Raw genomic sequence first — 19,886 nt, 5'->3', positions numbered from 1 at the left:
TCTGTCCTACAATCACAAGCAGCTCAATTCTTCAAAGAATCTGAAATGAACTTGGAAGCAGATTCTGCTCAAAGTCTCCTAGTATGAGCCCCATCAACAGACATCTTGGTTTTTGCCTCTGTTCTGAGACTCGAAGCGGAGAAAATGACCATACCCACTTGGCCTTCTGCCATACAGGTCAGTAATGTTATGGGCCAGGCTATATGGACAATTACCAAACAGACTCCATTTTACCCTGAGACTCATATTGTGTAAAAAATGTTTCTCCCATGGAAAAGCCCCACCTCTATACCCATGAATAGTTACCTAGCATAGCATACTTGGCAACACAAAATAGCAATTGTTGTGGTAAAACTACCTGATTACTTGTAACAGTTCCCTCCTTGCTGCAGTAGCAAGAATGGAGTCACTATGGCTATAGGAGCAGGCAGGTATGGCCGTAGGGACTCCATCTCACCTATTCTAGATTCCACCTTAGTTTTTCTGTTACTGCTCTGTGAAGAGACAACTGCAGGACCCATTTCTGAGAAAACAAAATGAAAGCTGTTTTCTGCTAAATTAAAATATATAAATACAAATGGAAGAAATGATTTACAGTAGAAGGGGTAGAGAGAGAAAAGGGGAGGGGAGGAGAGGGGAGGGGGGATAGTAGAGAATAGGACTGACAGCAGAATACATCAGACACTAGAAAAGCAATATGTCAATCAATGGAAGGGTAACTGATGTGATACAGCAATCTGTATACGGGGTAAAGTTGGGAGTTCATAACCCGCTTGAATCAAACTGTGAAATATGATGTATTAAGAACTGTGTAAGGTTTTGAACGACCAACAATAAAAAAAAAGAAAAAAAATATATGTGTGTGTGTGTGTGTGTGTGTGTGTGTGTGTGTGTATGTATGTATTGTCTTCTGTATTTTTTACCCCACAAAATGTACTCAACCCAGGATATGGTGGTCTTGGTGACCTATATGAGTTTGAAGTAGATTCTTGCCCCCACTGACCACCTGCTCGATGGTTGTCTAGCACCTTCTCTGACCCAAAATGTGGTTGACTGAGTTGTTCTGCTAACAGCTTTTTTTAGCTTCTGTACCTGCTTGCTTACAGCTATGTCAACCTGGATATGGGTTTTGCAGTTTTTGCCCTTATATATCCTAAAATGCTCAAGCTCAGGGCTGTTCCTTGCAGAGACAGTTATGGATCCTATGGAGAATATTTATTTAGCCGGCTGGCTAAATAAAAACTCTTCGAGTTGGACAAAACTGGGACTTGTTGTGTTTTCTGAGTGACCTGCCCCACAACAAGTAAGATGATAAATTTGTATTGTTTTAAGATGCTAAGTTTGTGATAATTTGTTACTGTAGCAATAGAAGACTAACACAGATACTAAGATAGTCACTCCAGTTAATATTTGTTTTGTACAACTTTTCCCAACCTTTTTAATTTTTTTAATTGCAGATGGACCCATACCTTTATTTTATTTATTGATAATTATGTGGTGCTGAAAATTGAACCCAGTGCCTCACACATGCTAGACAAACACTCTGCCACTGAACCCCAACCCCATCCTTTTGATTTTAATCAATCTGACTTTACAAAGTGGGTTTCTTTTAAGTAGTATATAGTTTTCTTGCTTCTTTATCCAATATAATAATTTTTGTCTTTAAATTGGTATTTATACCATTTATATTTAACATAGCTGTTGTCAGGGTTAGATTTTCACTACCTTCTTGCTTCATCCTGGAAATCACCTCCAGTCCATAAACTGGGGCAATTCTAGTGTTTATTCTGTTTGTTTCCCCCTCCTCCCTCCGTTCTTCCTCCTTCCTTGTTCTTTACTGCCTGTCACCCAGTGTCTGCAAATGGGGGTTTTATTTATTTTGTTCAGTTCTTTTTTAACATGGGGAGATAAATCCTATTTTTGATATTACATCTAGTCTGTGAGTAGAAATCTTCAACAATATATTTTTTCTCTTTGGTACTAGGGATTGAACTCAGGGACACTGGACCACTAAGCCACATCTCCAGCCCTATTTTGTATTTTATTGAGATACAGGGTCTCACTGAGTTGCTTAGCACCTCACTTTTTCTGAGACTGACTTTTAACTCATGATCCTCTTGCCTCAGCCTCCCAAGCCACTGGGATTACAGGCATGGACCACCACATTCAACTGTAATTTCTAATTAATATTTTAGGACCTCCTTTATAACAATTCCTTTTTATGTGAGATGTGAGAGTCTCTCTCTCTCTCTCTCTCTCTCTCTCTCTCTCTCTCTCTCTCTCTCTCTCTCTGTGTGTGTGTGTGTGTTTACTCAGCCCTGAGAAGTATAATACATTTGCCAAAAATGTCTATGCCATATGAACATAGCAGATGGTTGTCTTTTTACAAGTACACTAAAAAAAAAATGGTGGGCTGGGGATGTGGCTCAAGTGGTAACGCACTCGCCTGGCATGAGCTGGGCACTGGGTTCGATCCTCAGCACTACATAAAAATAAAAATAAAGATATTGTGTCCACCAGAAACTGAAAAATAAATATTAAAAAAATTCTCTCTCTTCTCTCTCTTCTCTCTTCTCTTTCTCTCTCTCTCTCTCTCTCTCTCTCTCTCTCTCTCTCTCTCTCTCTCTCTCTCTCTCTCTTAAAAAAATGGTTCTAGAACTTGGCCATATTCTGAACATGTCAACCTTTTACAGTCTCTGTGCCTTGGTATAAATAGTTCTTCTGCCTAGAATGCTTCCTCGACTTACTTCCTTTCTGCATGGAAGTATCCAAGTATCCTCTGGAAACAGCTCCATAGTCAACACTTCTCTGCTTCTCAGAGCTTCAGACAGAACTTGTGTTTCCTCTTCCCAGCTGTTGTAACACCCTGCCTGTGGCACCAGTTCAGCAAAGGTCATTCTGTGTTTTAATTATGTGTTTCTATGTGGACTTCCTCCTACCCGGAAGCCCTAGAAGACAGGGAACTTACTTTAGTCTTCTTTATGTTTTTCTTTTCCCCAATAAAATATATCTGCTATCTAAAACTTTTCAATAAATGATTGTTTAATTAATGACATTTTATGTACTAAAATATATTGCTATTACTCCATCCCATTTGTGAAGGTGAATCCCCTTTAATCATTTTACTTTTCTCCTAGTAAATTCCTCATCTATGCCTGTCTGCTGCTCTTCTCTGTGCTGCTGGCCCTTCGCCTGGATGGCATCATTCAGTGGAGTTACTGGGCTGTCTTTGCTCCAATATGGCTGTGGAAGTTGATGGTCATTGTTGGAGCCTCAGTTGGAACTGGAGTCTGGGCACGAAATCCTCAGTATCGGTAATAGTGCTTTATAAAACCCATTGGTCTCTATCCTAAGGATATCTTGCTTTTCCTCACGTTTTTTCATATTGTGAAATAATTAACATTTTAAAAAATTTATTGTTCTGTTTTCCTCACTTTTGATAAAATGAGAACCATTCCTTTTCTACCAATTTTGGGTTTTATAAGAACTATAGTACAGGCAAACTGAGAACCCTTTAGTGTTTGTTTTTTTTTTTAAATTGGGTGTTTGGTATTTATTTTCTTAAAAACGCAATGCTAATTTGATTGGCTAAGTGCCAAGCCAGCCCACAAGTGCCTAAATAATCCAAAAGGAAACCAAACTACAGAATTTTTATGCCACAGGTGACTAAACATAGTTCTGGCCTTGATCAACAGGGATTTGACTTTATCCAGATAACTTTTGGAACTATGGCTCCCCTTGTCCTACTCTCCTAGCACTGGGGTTTTAGGACTGTTAATGACTTCTGGAAGGTGGTTTGGTGGGAAGACTGTAAGTCCTTTAGATGGGAGCTGGGGAATGAGAAAAGTTGAGAGTCATGTTGAGAAGGAAGACAGAGTTTTGGGGGTCACTAGAGCCGGGTACTGAGCTCTGTGAGAATATTTTTCTTCTCTTTCACAGAGACTGGAACTTGTTAAAGAAAAAAAAGGGTGTAATGGGGTGTGGGGGCTATTTGGGAAGTGAAGCAATGCCCAGTAGGCAAGTAGGGAGGGGAGAAGGAGGTACAGGCTGCTACTCCTGGTTGAAGAGTATAGAAATTGGGGCCCCTTCAACTTTTAAAATTATTGGTTATGAACTATAACAAGAAGATTTAGATGGTGTAAGTATTATCTCATATGTATCTAGGAGCTTTAAAATAGCTACACAAAGAGCCTTGGCAAGTCAGGGCTATTGATGTGTAGCTATTTTAAAGTCCTTATATCTTTCAAAAAAGATTGATTGCCTATATGGCTGCACATCTTTTCCTTTTTATGAGATAGTATTATATATTTAATGTTTATTCCTGAAATAGTTAAAAGTTAACTATTATTTTAGCTTTCAACAATTGATATTTAGAAGCTTTTTGAACTCTTATCTGTTGTTTTAAGACTTTTTGAGCAAGGAAAAGAATTATGTGTTTGGTTAAATATATGGAATGTATAGATATGGTCATTCCAGTGTTAACATTAACTGGTGGAACACTGTTGGTTCTAAGGGAATAAGCATTGACCTTGTTTTCTCAGTGTTCTAATCTCAGGTGTGTTTATCACTGACAAGACATGTATATCAGAATGTTTGTGTATATTTTGACTAAATATTGTAGGTCTTTTAAATGCATTATAAAGCATTTCTTGATTTGTGGCTTTACCATTTTTCAACTGTTAATGTATTAAGTTTGTGCTTGAATTGAATTAGCTAATTGAACTAATTTTGTTTGAGAACGATTTTAACTATTTTGTTCCTTATCTTTCATCTGCAGGTTTTAATACATCCTAATGGAAAAGAAAGGAAAATAAAAAAAACATTTAAACTTTTAATTTGTATTTTAAAGTAGCACCTAACAAATAGTTATTATATCTTGTTGAGAATAAACCACACTTATTCATAAATAAAGCTAGATTTATTTTTGTAGTATTGCATGAAATGTGGTTTATATGGCTTTTAATTCAATGACAAATGAAAAGCATAGACTGAAGAGATGTTTGTCATTTTTTAACAGTAGAAGCAATCAGTATAAATAATCTTAGAAATAATTCTTGTAGTTGAATTTAAAGTTATGAACAAAATTATATTATACATTGTCTGAGAAATAATTGTGGCTATTACTTCTGTGAATATCTTACTAAAGATCAGGTTTAACTTAGCTTTCTACCTGATTTTCATTTTCTTTTTGACAAATTTATAAGTAAAATTCAAAGTGCCAGCATAAGTTGGTATTCACCATGGATTGCTTGCTTATAAATGGAGATTCTGAACTGAGGGTCTTTTGTCTTTTTCTTCTTCTCTCCCTTTTTAGAGCAGAAGGAGAAACGTGTGTGGAGTTTAAAGCCATGCTGATTGCCGTGGGCATCCACTTGCTCCTATTGATGTTTGAAGTTCTGGTCTGTGACAGGATCGAGAGAGGGAGCCATTTCTGGCTTCTGGTCTTCATGCCACTGTTCTTTGTTTCTCCAGTGTCTGTTGCAGCTTGTGTCTGGGGCTTTCGACATGATAGGTCACTAGAAGTAAGAGTTAATACATTTAAGAATGTTTTCAAAACAGTTGTTTGAATGTCAGTGTCTTGCCCTTTGTTAGGAAGAGATTGATTGTTAACTCTAGATCATGCCATATGTGGCAACAAAATACAATGGAAATAATTGTTTCCTTTCTTGACACCAAAGTGTAGCTGTCCTCTGCCAAGGCCATTAGCCTTCTCCCAACTTCCTGTTTTCCAATCCATTTGCATCACCAAGGCCTCTACAGAGATAGAGAACTCATAAGATAGATATAGGTATAAAACAATAGATTTTAGCTGAATCTAGTGGTGCAAATCTGTAATCCCAGTGACTCAGGAGGCTGAGGCAGGAGGATCACAAGTTCAAAGCCAACTTTAGCAACTTAGTAAGACTCTCAGTAACGTAGCAAAATCCTGTCTCAAAACGTCAAGAAAAAGAATTGGATTTAGCTCCATGGTAAAGCGCCCCTGGGTTCAGTCGCCAATAACAACAACAACAAAAAAAAAAAAAAAAGATAAATTTGAAGGAACTGGCATATACACAATTGTGAGATTGGCAAGTCTGAAATGTCTAGAAACATGATAGGAGATGAGACTGCAGTCCTGAGGCAGAATTTCTCTCCGGAAAACCTCAGCGTTGCACTTAAAACATTCAGCAGTTTGGATGAGGCCCACCCACATTACTAAGTGCAATCACCTATATTTTAAATCAATACCTTCACAGCAACACCCAGTTTAAAGTTGGATTAAATAACTGGATACTAGTTGGGCACAGTGGCATACGCCTATGATCCCAGCAGCTCAGGAGGCTGAGGCAGGAGGCTTGCAAGTTCAAAACAGCCTTAGCAACTTAGTGAGACCCTAAGCAACTTAGCAAAACCCGTCTCTAAATAAAATATTAAACATGCCTGGGGATGTGGCTTAGGGGTTAAGCACCCCTAGATTCAGTTCCTGGTACCAAAAATAAAATTACTGAGTACTATAGCCCAGCCAAGTTGATTCATAAAGCTAAAAATCACACTCCAAAGCCCAGGCCCTGTACACATAAGCTGAGGGCCCAAAGCTGTGAGCTAATGTGTTGAAGAGATACTGGAGACAGTGCAGGAAGCCACCTTATCCATGGTTTCACTTTGCTTGATTTCAGTTACCTGTGATTAGCCAATGTCCAAAAATCTAATAGACTACAATAACATTTTAATAATATAGTTCATTACTTTTATTACAATATATTATTAGAATTGTTCTATTTTATTATTAGTTTTTTATTAATCTTTTGCTATGCCTAATATATAGAGTAAACTTTATCATAGGTATATATATATTGGGGAAAAAACAGAGTATGTCATTTTGGCACTATCTGTGGTCTCAGGCATCCTCTGGGAGTCTTGGATCATAATCCTGTGAGTAAGGGAGAAAAACTTTAGGTGCCTTGTGGAAAAGAATTATAGGAAGGAGACTGATATTGGTTTGGAAGGGAACATAGAAGCTGTAGGGTAAGCCTTAGCTTTAGGTGTACTTTTACCCCAGGTGTAGGTTTGAGAGGAAATTGCCAAGAGAGAGAGAGAGAGGTGCTGATGGAACAAGGCACTGTGAGACCCAGAGGGAACAGAATTAAGAAAACCAGGAAGGGCTTGGCCTTGAAAGGGGTGATCTTCCCTTCTAGAACTGGCAGAAACCTTAGCACTGGATGTGACTGATGGGTAGATGTGGACTATGAAAATAGGTGCTTCTCTCAGCCCTACCCTCACCACTCCTGCAGTTCCCTAATCGTTTGACAAGTCAGTTACTTCTCTTCTGCACTGCTTCTCTCTGGCTGATTGCTGGGGACTGCTAAAGAAAGTCACTTTGACTCATAGACTAAGTAACCATCTTGAGCCAGACCATGCATTAACAGGGCCATAGCAATCAGGCCCCCAAAGGGTAAAGATTGGTTTGGGGATAAAGGTGGGGAAGGTCTTACTTCTCACCCATGGCCTGCTTGGGAGGGAATAAGTAACCCTTGATGGTGTGGGCCTCCTGGAAATAAGTGTCTGAAGAGGAGTATTAAGAATTAATTCAAAAGACACGAAAAATATTTTTTAAAGTAAGAGCTTGGTGGGTGGAAAAGACCTGATGGGTCTGATCTTAATAAATGGGAAAAGCCCACAAATGCTTTGTTTGTAGTGAAACACACCAAAGGAACTTATTGTGAGAAGGGATTCTTCAAGGTAAACAAGAAGTAAGAGGCTGTGGGAAGTTGGCCTGGTTGGGGCCTTATCACTTGCACCTCCTCCAGGCAGCTGGTGCCTCAAGGCTATTTAGGCCACACTGGTATCTCTTTTACCCAAGGCTAGCAGGCATATAAACTCAAGGCCATGAACTCATGAATTCCATGCCTGGAATGAGCCCCATTAACACCCATTAACACCTGCACCTGCAAATGGGAGTGACTTTCTACACCTTTGCATGGAAAGATTCCAAGATGCTGCAGTCAAGCTGTCCAAGGCTATGGAGTTCAAAGCAATAATTTATTTGTCACTCCCAACACTTACTCTTTCTATGAATAAAGTGCAGGCATGCATGCAGTACATTACCTACCAAATATCTGTGGTATTAAAATTTCATGAGGGGTACAATTAGAAAACAAATTTATAATGTGGCTTCTTGGAATGCAGTAATTAAAATGAAATTGAGCAGCATTGAGCAGACCCTCATGGTATCTGTGCAGCCTGGTAATATTTTTCAGGGCCATTCACAAACACTCTGCCCATCTGAAAGAGCAGTCTGTTTTTTTCCTTCCCTTTTTGTGGACATATCTGTTCAGTGCTCTGGATCTTAGCCAAACTTACACCAACTTTGCTCTCTGTCATCTGAAAAAGAAAAGAAAGCAGCTAGAGCAAGCCCCTCTGAGGCCTGGGTTCCACTCTCGTGCTTTCTCCTTCCTGTTCACAGGCGAGCTTCTTGAAATCTGCTATTCTATCCTTAGTGCTCTGTTCCTTTCTCCTGATCTCTGATCAGCCCTGTTTTCTGGGACCTGGCATGAGTGCCCAAGGCCAAGTTCCAGTGGGCACCATTTATTTTTCAAATGGATTAGTATGGAAATACTAAATTTATACCTAATTTCCTAATTCAATGGAACTATTAGTTATTTCTTTTGGCCTAGAGATCTGTGAAAGAATTACAAAGTCACCAAATGTCCTATGGACTGAGAATTTTGGGGAATCTCTGGGCCAGGTCACAGATTTTTGTTCTATAGACAAAGACAAGGACTTTCTCCAAAAAGAGGAGCACCCCAGAGGCCATTTGAACAGAGGGTCATCCAGCTAGAGCTATGAAAGTGCTTTGCGGGGTTGATGACATTGGAGGCCTAGTGAGATAGTCCTGATCAGGATAAAGAGTGGGGGGCAGGCTCAAGAGAAGTTTAGACAGGAGAATGGACAGGTGCTGGTGACTTAATATGAGTGTGGGGGAAAAAACAGAGGGCACTTCCCAGGTTTGTGATTTGGGGAATCAGGATGCTATGGTGACTTACAGTTAAAGAAAGGAGAAGGACAGGGTTTAAAGTGCTGGGGGTAACAACCTCAGTTGGGGACCAGCTTCATTCATAATGCCCCTAGGAAAGCCTAGTTCCTAGTGACATCTGTTTCAGCTGGGTCTGATGCACAGCAGGAAGGCTAACCTGGAGATAGTTTTGAGAACCGACCACTAGGCCGTAATACAAGCTGGAGAGTGACTGAAACTTCTCAATACCCAGAATGAAGTGAATGAAAAGGCTGAGTTTTAGGTTCTGAGTAGTATCAGAAAGAACCTAAGAAAGAAGTGTCAGAGCACTTAGAGGTTGCCAAGACTATGTAGTGGAATCCTTGAAGTTCTGAAGGAGAGGTACAAAAAGAAAGGAATAGTCAGCCATAGCATATGTGAAGAGACATTTAGGAGGATGTGAGTATAAGTATTCTGCTGCCTCCTGGTATTGGTGACATTGATGAAGGCAGTTTCCTGGGGTGGTGTTGTAGGCAGAGGCCAGATCACATGGTGGGGGGATTAGGATGGTAGTAAGGCAGTAGGGGCTCATATAACCATTTCTTTCTCACAAAGCTGGGATCTAGTAGAAAAAGGAAGTAAGGCTGAGAGGGTTACTGAATCATGGGAGGTGGGATTATTTGGAGTTGGGGTTGCTTTTGCTTTTAATGGGAAATGTTTAACTTGTTTCTTGCTGGAAAGCATCAAAGACATAGGTAAGATAAATGATGCAGTAAAAAAAATCTGTAATTAATGGCTTGATATGACAGGGTCCTCAAGGAGCTGAAAAGGAAGGTATGGGATGTAGGGCTGAGTCCTGGATATAAGAAAAAGGAACTACAAGGGTGGTTACAAATAGAGATGATTATAGATAGGAATAGGAAAGAAGCATGGGGGTCCACTGTGGATTGCCTTTCTTTCTCACTATACCTAGAAACAATATCATCATTGAGCCAGCAATGATCAGGCCTTTACTCACAAAAAGGCCAGGGCAAGCACTAAGCAGAGGGATGAGGTAGGAGCACATTTCTCTTTGGTATAGCATTGCTGTGCTCTTCTCATGTGGAAAATCAGGAGTTTCCAATGTAATGCAATATAGTTTTACTGTATTATAGTTTGCATTGCCTTTTATAACTTTTTTAACTGTAGTATTGAATGCAACTTATAGTTTAACCAATTCTTCTCTTCATTTGTAGTTAGAAATCCTGTGTTCTGTCAACATTCTCCAGTTTATATTCATTGCCTTAAGACTGGACAAGATCATCCACTGGCCCTGGCTTGTATGTAACTTTTTAAATCCTTAAATAAATGCTTTCATTATAAAAGTAATTCATGTTCATTGTAAGAAACTTGGAGAAGACAGACAAGTATAGGTAATAAACTAATAATCACCTATAATATTGTCACTAGGAGATAATATGATCAGTATTTTATATTCCCTTGTTTTATATAAAAATTATACTGCATGTAAAGTTTTATATCCTGATTTTTATATAAATTCAGTTGATTCATTCTTCAGTTATATCTATCATACTATCATTTATAAATAATTCTGTTGTTGCCAGTGTTTGCAGTTTTAACACATGCTGCATTGGCAATATACATTTACATTTACATATATGTGTGTGTAAATATATATATATATATTTACACACACATATATATCATATATATATTCACATATATGTATTTAAGTTTTTAAAAGTTTTAATTGACACATAATATGAATATTTAGGGGTGCAGTGTGACATTCCAATAGTGTTTACAATGGGTAATGATCAGATCAGTGTATTTGGCATGTCTGTTACCTTAGATAGTTATCATTTCTTTGTGTTGGGAACTGTCAGATTCCTCTACTAGCAGCATGAAATAGTCAATCCATTTTTGTTAACCATAGTTATCTTACTATACTATAAAAATTAGAATTTTATACTCCTGTGTAATCTGAAGTATATAATTTGATGCATAAAAATTCTTGTCAGTATGTTTACTCTCTCCTTAGGAATTTCTCCAGAAACAGTATTACTGGGCTATAGGGTTAGAGATTTTTAAGATTCTTAAATACAAATATTATGCTACCACCTTGCTTTGTCAAAAACCTGTACAGTTTACACTCTTGCTAGGGATGGGATCATAACTCAAGCTTCTAAACTGTGTTTTCATTTAATGGGTATCAGGTTAAAATTGACTGTGAATGAAAGTGTGCATGTGTGGATGGAGGGAAGGATACACAGGTAAATTGCAAGCCACAAATTAGAGAATGTAGTGTTGTTTCAACTAGTGAGTGCATAGAAAGAAGATTGGGAGCAAAGGCAGGAGTATTCCATGGCTTCTGGGACATGCTTTTATTTTCCCTGCTGCTTGATTGTGCACTTTTGCATACAATACCAAATAAAACATATAGTTAAAAAAGAAAAGTATTCATTTCAGTACATGGAAGAAAATAAGAGAGCATGGACTCCAAAGTATAAGGAAATAAGATTTACCTCTTTCACTCAAAGTCTTTGATAAAACGTAATGAAAAATGTTGCTTAGGCATCCATCCTACATCTTCAGGGTAATACATCTAGAAAATGGTAATTAGATCGAAAACTGCTTCCAACCAAGACAAAGCTCTTAGTATAAGGTACAATCAGGAAAAAAATAGATTTGGAATTTTGAATATATTTGCACAAGTGAACACAGGGATTTTAAACCCTCAATCCTGTATAGCTTCTAGTGCATGAAGCAGTCAGATTACATATCTCCTAAGTGAAAGCAAATGAGGCTGTTAAGATCCCTGTCATGCCACCCATGAAAGAAAATCCAATAAATAAGTCATCACAGTTGTACTTTAGAAGGAGAAAGACAAACTACATATAGTTTTTAGCAGAACTTACAATCAAGAACTTCAAGCTAATCAAGAAGAGGAAAAAAATTATCTATCAATTAAAAATCATAGATCTAAAATTAAAATGTACACCTCTAGAGCTATTACAAGAAAAAATAGGACAAAAATTTTAGGGCCTACAATTAGGTGAAGAGTTTGTAGAAATGGTGCCGATAGGGCTGGGGCTATGGCTCAGCAGTAGTGCACTTGCCTGGCATGTGTGAGACTCTGGATTTGATTCTCAGCACCACATATAAATAAGTAAATAAAATAAAGATCTATCAACAATTAAAAAAAAAAAGAAAAGAAATGGCGCCAATAATGTGGTTCACAAAACAAAGAAAGAGAAATTCAGAATTCCTAAAATTAAAATGAAATAAAAGACAAGTCACAGACTGGGAGACATATTTTTTAACTATCAAAACTTTTTTTTGCATTCAAAACATAGGAAGATTACTTAAAAAAAAAAACCCTCAACAATGAGGAAACAAACACCTGATTTAAAAATTGACAAAATTGTGAATTGAACAGATAATTTACAAAGAAGATATATACATGATTACTACGCATAGGAAGATGCTCAATACCATTACCTCTCAGGGAAAGGGACAATAAAACCATGGTGAGGTCCTTCTACTAGTTAATCACAGTGATGAAAAAGAAAATCTGGCAATAGCAAGTGCTGGAGATACTGCAGAGAAAGGGGCATATTCCTGCATTACTGCCAGGAAAGCAGGACTGTTTAGGCACTCTGAAAAGTAGTTTGGCAATTTTTATATAGTTAAACATGTACTTACCATGTGATCTAGCACTACAAATATAAAGCCACACAAAAACACAGATATAAAGCCTTATAGTGGCACTGATTGTGATACTAGGAGTTAGAAACTAACTTCAGCAAATAGTGTGATAAACTGGTCATCCATACAGTGGAATGTCATAAACAATGAAAGGGGACAACCTGTGGACAACCTATATGAAGAGCTTAGATGAATTCCAAAGACATTATGCTAATTGGGAGAAGCTAGTCTCAAGTACTTGGTATATAATCCCATCTATATAATATTCTCATTTAGAAAAACAAAAACAAAAGTACAGTGACTAAAAACAGATCAATAACAGATCAGGGTTATGATGGGGTGATAAAGTAACAATGAAATGAACAACATAAGGAAGTTTTATAGGGTGACAGTACTATTATGTGTGCCACCTACAGCTATAGATATGTACAGTTGTCAGAAATCATTAAGTCTATGCCCCAAACCAATCAGCTCTATTGTATGATCCCTAAGGAAAGAAAGGAACAAGGGAAAAGTAGCCTGAGGGGTCAGGGTAGGAGGGTGGGGAGATGTCAAGGGAGGCTGGCCAGGCTACGCCCCCAGGGCTTCTCCTGTGGGCTCAAGTGTGGGTGAGGCAATGTCATTCTGCTGGGACCAGTACATGCAGACAGAGAGCATGCCTGGCATGGTGGCAAGGTTGGAGTAGCGCGATGCAGCCAGCGTGAATCTGCCAAGGTCACTAACTTGGAGGGGGTATAGGATCTCTAGAAGCCTAGGTGGCTAAAGGTGCTGGAGGACATGGTCCTGCCGCAGAGGCAGGAGGGGCCGGACTGCATGTGTGAGGGAGGGAAAGTGGGAGTGAGTGGGAAGCAGGGACTGGGACACTGAGCACAGGAGTCCTGAGTGAGGGAGTGGGCACTGTGAGTGAAGACTAGGAACCCAGAGGCCAAGGCCCAGAAGCAACACCTTCCCCCAAAGAAGAGGCGCCTGGGACATAGTGTATCCTGCAGCAGGCCCCGTGGTGAACATGCTACAGGTTTCTTTCCCATGCTGCCCTCACAGCAGTGCTGGGCAATGGGACTGTCCTCAGTCAGGCTTGCACTGTCTTAACTGAGAGACCAGCAGGGTGATGACAGTGGCACCCGCTGGAGGTTGGGCAGAAGCTCTAAAGTCATCTCCTGTCTGCTTCTCCCCGCAGGTGGTGTGTGTGCCCCTGTGGATCCTCATGTCCTTTCTGTGCCTCGTGGTCCTCTATTACATCGTGTGGTCGGTCTTGTTCCTGCGCTCCATGGATGTGATTGCAGAACAGCGCAGGACGCACATCACCATGGCACTGAGCTGGATGACCATCGTCGTGCCTCTCCTTACTTTCGAGGTAAGCACCTGGGAAATCTGTCCAGCCCCCAAGCCCACCCTCCCCCATGACGACATCCTGCCTACCTGGAAAGGCAGCCCGCCAGCCCTTGACATGGCGGCGTGCCCCGTGGAGGTCTGCAGAGAAAGGCAGGGACATGGCCAGGTCCTCTCTTTCTCCTAGGCACGGGGCAGAGAGCCGTGCACCTCTCCAGCCACCATGCATCTGGAGGTGTGCACCTTCTGCTTTTAGGAAGGGAGAGTTTGAAGTCATCACTATGTATTGGAGTCCTGTAGAGAATTCTACAGTGGACACAGTTGGCTCCTTACAACCAACACCAGGAATGTTTCCCATGAAACCCCTGGTGGTGACAGTTTTCCAAGTGGATGGACTTTTGCTTGGTCCTGAACAAGCAGGCCAGTGGGCACCCGGTTGCTCCCCACAGGAAGCATGCATTTCTGCCGGTGGTGACAGTTTTCCAAGTGGATGGACTTTTGCTTGGTCCTGAACAAGCAGGCAGGCGGGCACCTGGTTGCTCCCCACAGGAAGCATGCATTTCTGCCCTTGCCATGTGACTCTCCCTCTTCCGAGACCTAATAAGGGAGGAGGTGTGTAGTGGGGCAGCTTCAGACTTTGTCCCTTTCCAAGTGACACATTGACAGGACCCTGACTGTGTCTCTTTCTCCAGATCTTGCTGGTTCATAAACTGGACGGCCACAATGCTTTCTCTTGCATTCCAATATTTGTGCCCCTGTGGCTGTCGTTGATCACACTGATGGCAACCACATTCGGACAGAAGGGCGGAAACCACTGTACGTACTCTGTGCCTGAGAGGCACTGGAAGGGTGTGTGTGTGTGTGTGTGTGTGTGTGTGTGTGTGTGTGTGTGTGTGAGAGAGAGAGAGAGAGAGAGAGAGAGAGAGAGAGAGAGAGAGAGAGAAGGGGGAGGGGCTCTGCTCTATGGATGGATGACTCAGAGGGCTCTGATTTAGGAATAGCCATGGGGACTCTAGGGCTGAAGAAGGTCAGGCACCTCCCAAGGCAAGGGCAGCTGTCACCCTTGCTTTGTACTGGCCTGCACCACAGCTCTCCTCCAGGCTGTGCATGCCTTGATTACAGGCAGGACCATATAAGGCAGGCTGGCTCTCTGAGCTCCTGTGCCCTCCTCTGCAACCCAGGTCTCGTGAGGCTAGAAGAAAAGTCCTCGTCTGCCCAGAGAACCTGGGGAATCCTCCCAGGTCTCTTTTTGCGCCTCCCCTCCCCAGTGTCAGTGTGGACATCACAGATTCTGGTCAGTTGTACGTGGCCAGAACACTCTGCATCTCTTCCTGCATGCCGACACATGGATTCAAAATCATCTTTGCAGAGGGTCCTTCCTCACAAGGCAGTGAGCACCAGTGCATGGAACCCAGAGCACTGCCCTTGCAGAAGCCCGGGGCACTGCCAAGAGCAGCCCAAGCCATGCTTGCTGCTCTTGTCCTGGGAGAGCCAGCACTGAGCCAAGTCTCCTGAGATGCAGAGAGGGAAAGCTGACCTCAGGGAAGTGACTTTGAGGAGGGCCATGAGCGGTAGTTCATGTGCTCTAGTGCCCAGCCGAATCCCTGGAGGGCCAGCTCAAGTGGTGTTCGTGGCCCAACCCTAGCCCAGCCCACCCCAGTGCTTCTGAATCAGGAAGGCTAACCCCTGAGCTGCAGAATCACATCCTAAGAGCGCCCCAGGAATGTCCTTGCCGAGAAGTTGGATCCTCACTTTGAGAACCTTGGAGCCGGAGGGATTAATTCTTCCTCCACTGGCCCTGCAGAGCCTGGTCAGCCATCATCTCCGAGGACGCTGGGGAAGCATTACATAGTGAGAGTAAAGCTTCCTGTTGAGTAAACAGAACAACAAGGAAATCCACAGAGACTAGCGTTTGAAAAGGAAAATTCTTCTTTTTCAGGGTGGTTTGGTATTCGCAAAGATTTCTGCCAGTTTCTGCTTGAAGTCTTCCCGTTTTTGAGAGAGTATGGAAACATCTCCTATGATCTCCACCATGAAGACAACGAAGAAACTGATGAAATCCCAGCTCCAGAGCCTCCTAAAATCGCCCCTATGTTTCGCAAGAAGGCCAGGGTGGTTATTACACAGAGCCCTGGAAAATACGTCCTGCCCCCTCCCAAGTTAAATATCGAAATGCCAGACTAAAGGACGCTGGCAGGGCCAGAGCATGAGTGGACTGGGACGCACGCTCTCTCCCTCCCTCTGCCTCTCCTTCACCCTCCTTCCCCGAGACCCCGAGTGGAGCTGGGCCTCTAGGGATGTCCATCTCATGCCTCGTTTGCATTCAGTGCCAATCAGCTGCTCACCACGTCGGGACACAGAGGTGGCGGGGGGTTGGGGGTGTCTGTGGATATGATGCCAGGGGCCGTGAAGGAGAGAGAAGAACCCAACTCCGTGAGAGCGGGTGTCTAAGGCATCTTCTCTCGCCCATGGTACCACCTGGGAATGGCTGCTCCTGAGACCTGCAGGGGGAGATTCTGTCTACAGGACAGCTTCACAGGGCTGAAATTCCTGTGGCGAGTGTTGGTGGAAGTGGCTTCCTACAGGGCCGCCTCCCTGGACAGCTCTGAGCTGTCCCGCTGCAGGTCGGCAGTGGGGACTGTAACTGGGTCTGAGTGTACCTGGTGTTTCCGCACAGCCCCGCCGCCATGCTTAGCCCTGTCCCTGCAGTGGAGGGCTTTCCCTTTGGGCGTGCCGACAGTGGTTTCCACGGCCTCCTCCGTGAGCCCTTCCCAGTGGAGTGACTCCATGCCTGTATAGTATTTATACGACTATTTTAGCATTGTAATATACAGTGTCAAATCCTAGTTCTGTACAGCATACTCTGTTAAAGTATTTTTTTACGAGCTTGTGCCCGAGACGGACGTGTTCTGCTGCAGAAGGTGAAGTCGGTGCCAGCCCCGCCCCACCTCAGAGTTGTGCCGGGCCTTCACAGGACATCACCGCTTACACCTGGAATTCTGTCACGTGCGTAGCCCTGCTCCTGCCAGCAGAGCCACAGCAAGCAGAAAATGACCTGTGTGTTTCCTCACGTTGGGGAAATCAGGCTGGGAATAACCTAGAGAGCAGTGCTCGGGCCAGGACACGAGGGAAGGTTGCCAGGAGCAGACACATTCACAGATTCCCATGGGGGTTGGGGTCTGTAGCATTCTGCCTGCCGGCAAGGAGAGCACTTTACACCTGGCCAGAGCTGTCACCTGTGAGCACATTTTCTCTCTCCTCTGCTGTGACAGCCCAGAACACGTCCAGTCCTGCCAGTGGAGTAGCCTTCTGCCGAGAATCAAATAGGTCCTTCGTGCAGGTGGGTGGAGAGGACCATTGACCAGCCCGCTCAAGAGGCAAGTGCAGGTTTTCATGTGGGCAACTGCTAAATGGCCTCAAGCAGGCCTAATGGAAGTCCATCACGTCCCTGACTCTGCCGCTGGCGCTGGCCTGTTGCCAGTCTGCTGTGTTTCAGAGGAAAGGGGGGAATGGTGTACCTTTCCTGCTTGGTGTGTAAAAAATGTAGTTACGTCTACTATTTTTGCTCCCTGTAGTTGTTCAATAAACCAGTTCCTTGTTTTACATATTCACCGAGTACATCTTGTTTTGTAGACAGCTGGGGAACGGGAGTTGTGCTTAGCCAGTGGCAAAGGCAGCCGAGACCGGCAGGGGTGTGGGGATGTCCTTTATAAGGAGTCTCTCCATGAGGGACAGTGCCAGGGGTGTACAGAGGGAAAGAGGGAGTGGTCAAGATTCTGTGGTTGTCTGGGTGATGCCACACTGCCATTGTTAGATCTCAGGAGGTTTTGCTCATTGTCCCTGAGCTGGCTGGCAGTGTGCACGTGGAATTGCCTTTGTAGTGGCCCTGGGGCACTCACTCTGATCGTGTGGGTAGCAGAGAGTTGCTTACCTCCCGGATGCTCTGTGATTCTCTCTCGCCCGAGCTGCCCCTCCAGTTCAGTGACAACTTAACTCGGGTGGCCTTTCAGAAGAGGAAAGCCACAGTTGCTGCTGGTTGAAGGATTTCCCACAGGCAGCACAGGGCACACATGAATCCTTCCTTCTTGAGCACATTGGATTTCAGACTCGCTGTGCAGAGGAATGCCTTAGTAATTAACGTCGGAGGAGGCTGTGACTCAACGGCCAGGTGCCATGCTGCTCCTGTGTGCCCCTTGAATCCCCAACCCTGGGAGGCAGATGCCAAAACTCTTCTCCCTGTGAGGAAATGGAGGCCAGGAGAGGTCAGTTAATGTGTCCAAGAACACAGCTAGGAAATCCTGGGTAAAGATGGTGACATGGGCTGTCTGCTTGCACATCCCACACCCTTACCCACCGTGCCCTGGGCCTCAGGCCCTGGCGTCCAGAGGTCCCAGGTGTGGAGAACTTATTGGTTCCTGGAAATGCCTGGAACACCATGGAGTGCCATGCCCACAGTGGAGTGGGGACAGTCTGTGGGAGGTGGCCTTGCATGTGTGGCCAATGTGATTTGGAGGTAGCTTCAGATGGGACGTTTCCCTCTGGACCGACCGGTGCTACACTGCACAAGAATGACTGCAGAGATCTAATACTGGGCATAAACCAACACTTGTCCATATGGATGTGTTTCTTGGTCAGGGTTAATCAGGCCTGTATGTCAAGCGAAATGGCAGATGACCTGGCCCACCATGACTGCAAAGACCCACATGGTCTGTGTGGTGGGGCACGGGTACAGACTGAAGAGAGGCAGGGAGCCGGACACCTACACCTCTGTGGGCTGTGACATTAACAGGTCATCCGTGTGCTCAAGTGGCGACCTGCCCGCCATTTGTCTCCTCCCGACCAACATGTTCCGTGACTATGTTAATAGGGTCTCTGTGGAGGACGTCACTGGCCCCTGTGGCTGGGAGTGTCAAAGGATGGCGGGGCCGCAGCTGGAAACGTGGGAGCCATCCTAGACTTGGCTGTGCATCAGGAACATCGATTCTCTCGAGGAACGTGTGGCCAGTAGTTTGGGAAGGAGCACCCACCTTGTTAGTCCTTCCTGGACCCTGTTGGCCAAAGGAGCTGGAGGAAATGGGGCCTGTCCGTGGCTCATCCTTAAGGCTTGGCAGGTTACCTTGAACGCTAATGGGCACGGCTGAGATCTTTCCTGTGGAGATGCCTTTGTGTGGACCAGAGTGTCCATGGCTGGTGGCCTGCTTGGGCTGTCTATGAGAACACTGGCCAGGCAGGTCGTGATGTCACCACCAAGGAACCCAAGACCCCTTTTGATGTCCCGGGGTGGTGTTAAGATCAAATTGGACCAAGGACAAGCCATCGGTGAGTATGGCTAGGTGTGAGGTACGGGATCCGAGAGGCCAGGGTTCTGGCCCAGGCCCAGGAGTGTGCCTTTTCCTCAAGTGCCTATAGCGGCTACGGCGCCTGCTACCACTGTGGCCGTGTTCCCTCCTCTCTGCATTTCACCACGCTGCTGTCCCAACTGCTACTGTATCTCAGAATGCATGCCAGGCACCAGCAGTGGTCTGATGTATCCCCCTTGGTGGACCACCAGAGGTGAAAGCAAGCATTGAGTCAGACACATGCTGGTCAACAAAAAGCACGAGAAATCTGTGTGCACAAAAGTGCCCGAGGTATCTGTCATGTCTTTCTTTTCAGTTTAGCAACACCCTGGGCTATCTCTGGCTCTCACGGGAAAGACTTGAGCACCATGAGGCCCTGGAGTAATGCAGGGACCAAGACAAAACTCCAGTGGATCAGGGTTCAATTCAGTTCCCCAGACAGCCTCTGTCCACTCCTGACGAATACTCTGTGTCCAGAGAGGGCAGAGTAGAGTCAACAGGAAGCGCATTTGGGAATAGCACGGCACTGGAAGAGCCAA

At 43.7% G+C, this 19,886-nt stretch overlaps 1 protein-coding gene across 2 annotated transcripts in view; it reads left to right on the top strand.

The window, feature by feature from the left end:
- Positions 1–19,886, top strand: part of Tmem185a (transmembrane protein 185A) — a 51,468-nt gene that overhangs the window by 18,461 nt on the left and 13,121 nt on the right. The window contains exons 2-7 of one of the 2 annotated variants that reach the window (XM_040284948.2): positions 3,138–3,314; positions 5,315–5,522; positions 10,207–10,290; positions 13,857–14,033; positions 14,701–14,824; positions 15,948–17,615. In XM_040284948.2, coding sequence (XP_040140882.2) covers positions 3,138–3,314; positions 5,315–5,522; positions 10,207–10,290; positions 13,857–14,033; positions 14,701–14,824; positions 15,948–16,192 — 1,015 coding nt within the window. In that variant the 3' untranslated portion in view covers positions 16,193–17,615. Of the gene's footprint in view, positions 1–3,137; positions 3,315–5,314; positions 5,523–10,206; positions 10,291–13,856; positions 14,034–14,700; positions 14,825–15,947; positions 17,616–19,886 lie in introns of those variants that run through there. The other variant, XM_078034160.1, reaches the window with a different exon arrangement.

Source organism: Ictidomys tridecemlineatus, chromosome X (genome assembly GCF_052094955.1).
Source record: "Ictidomys tridecemlineatus isolate mIctTri1 chromosome X, mIctTri1.hap1, whole genome shotgun sequence".
NCBI classification, from domain to species: domain Eukaryota; kingdom Metazoa; phylum Chordata; class Mammalia; order Rodentia; family Sciuridae; genus Ictidomys; species Ictidomys tridecemlineatus.
Note: the sequence above shows the minus strand (reverse complement) of the source record. Positions and strands in the feature narration are given on the sequence as shown.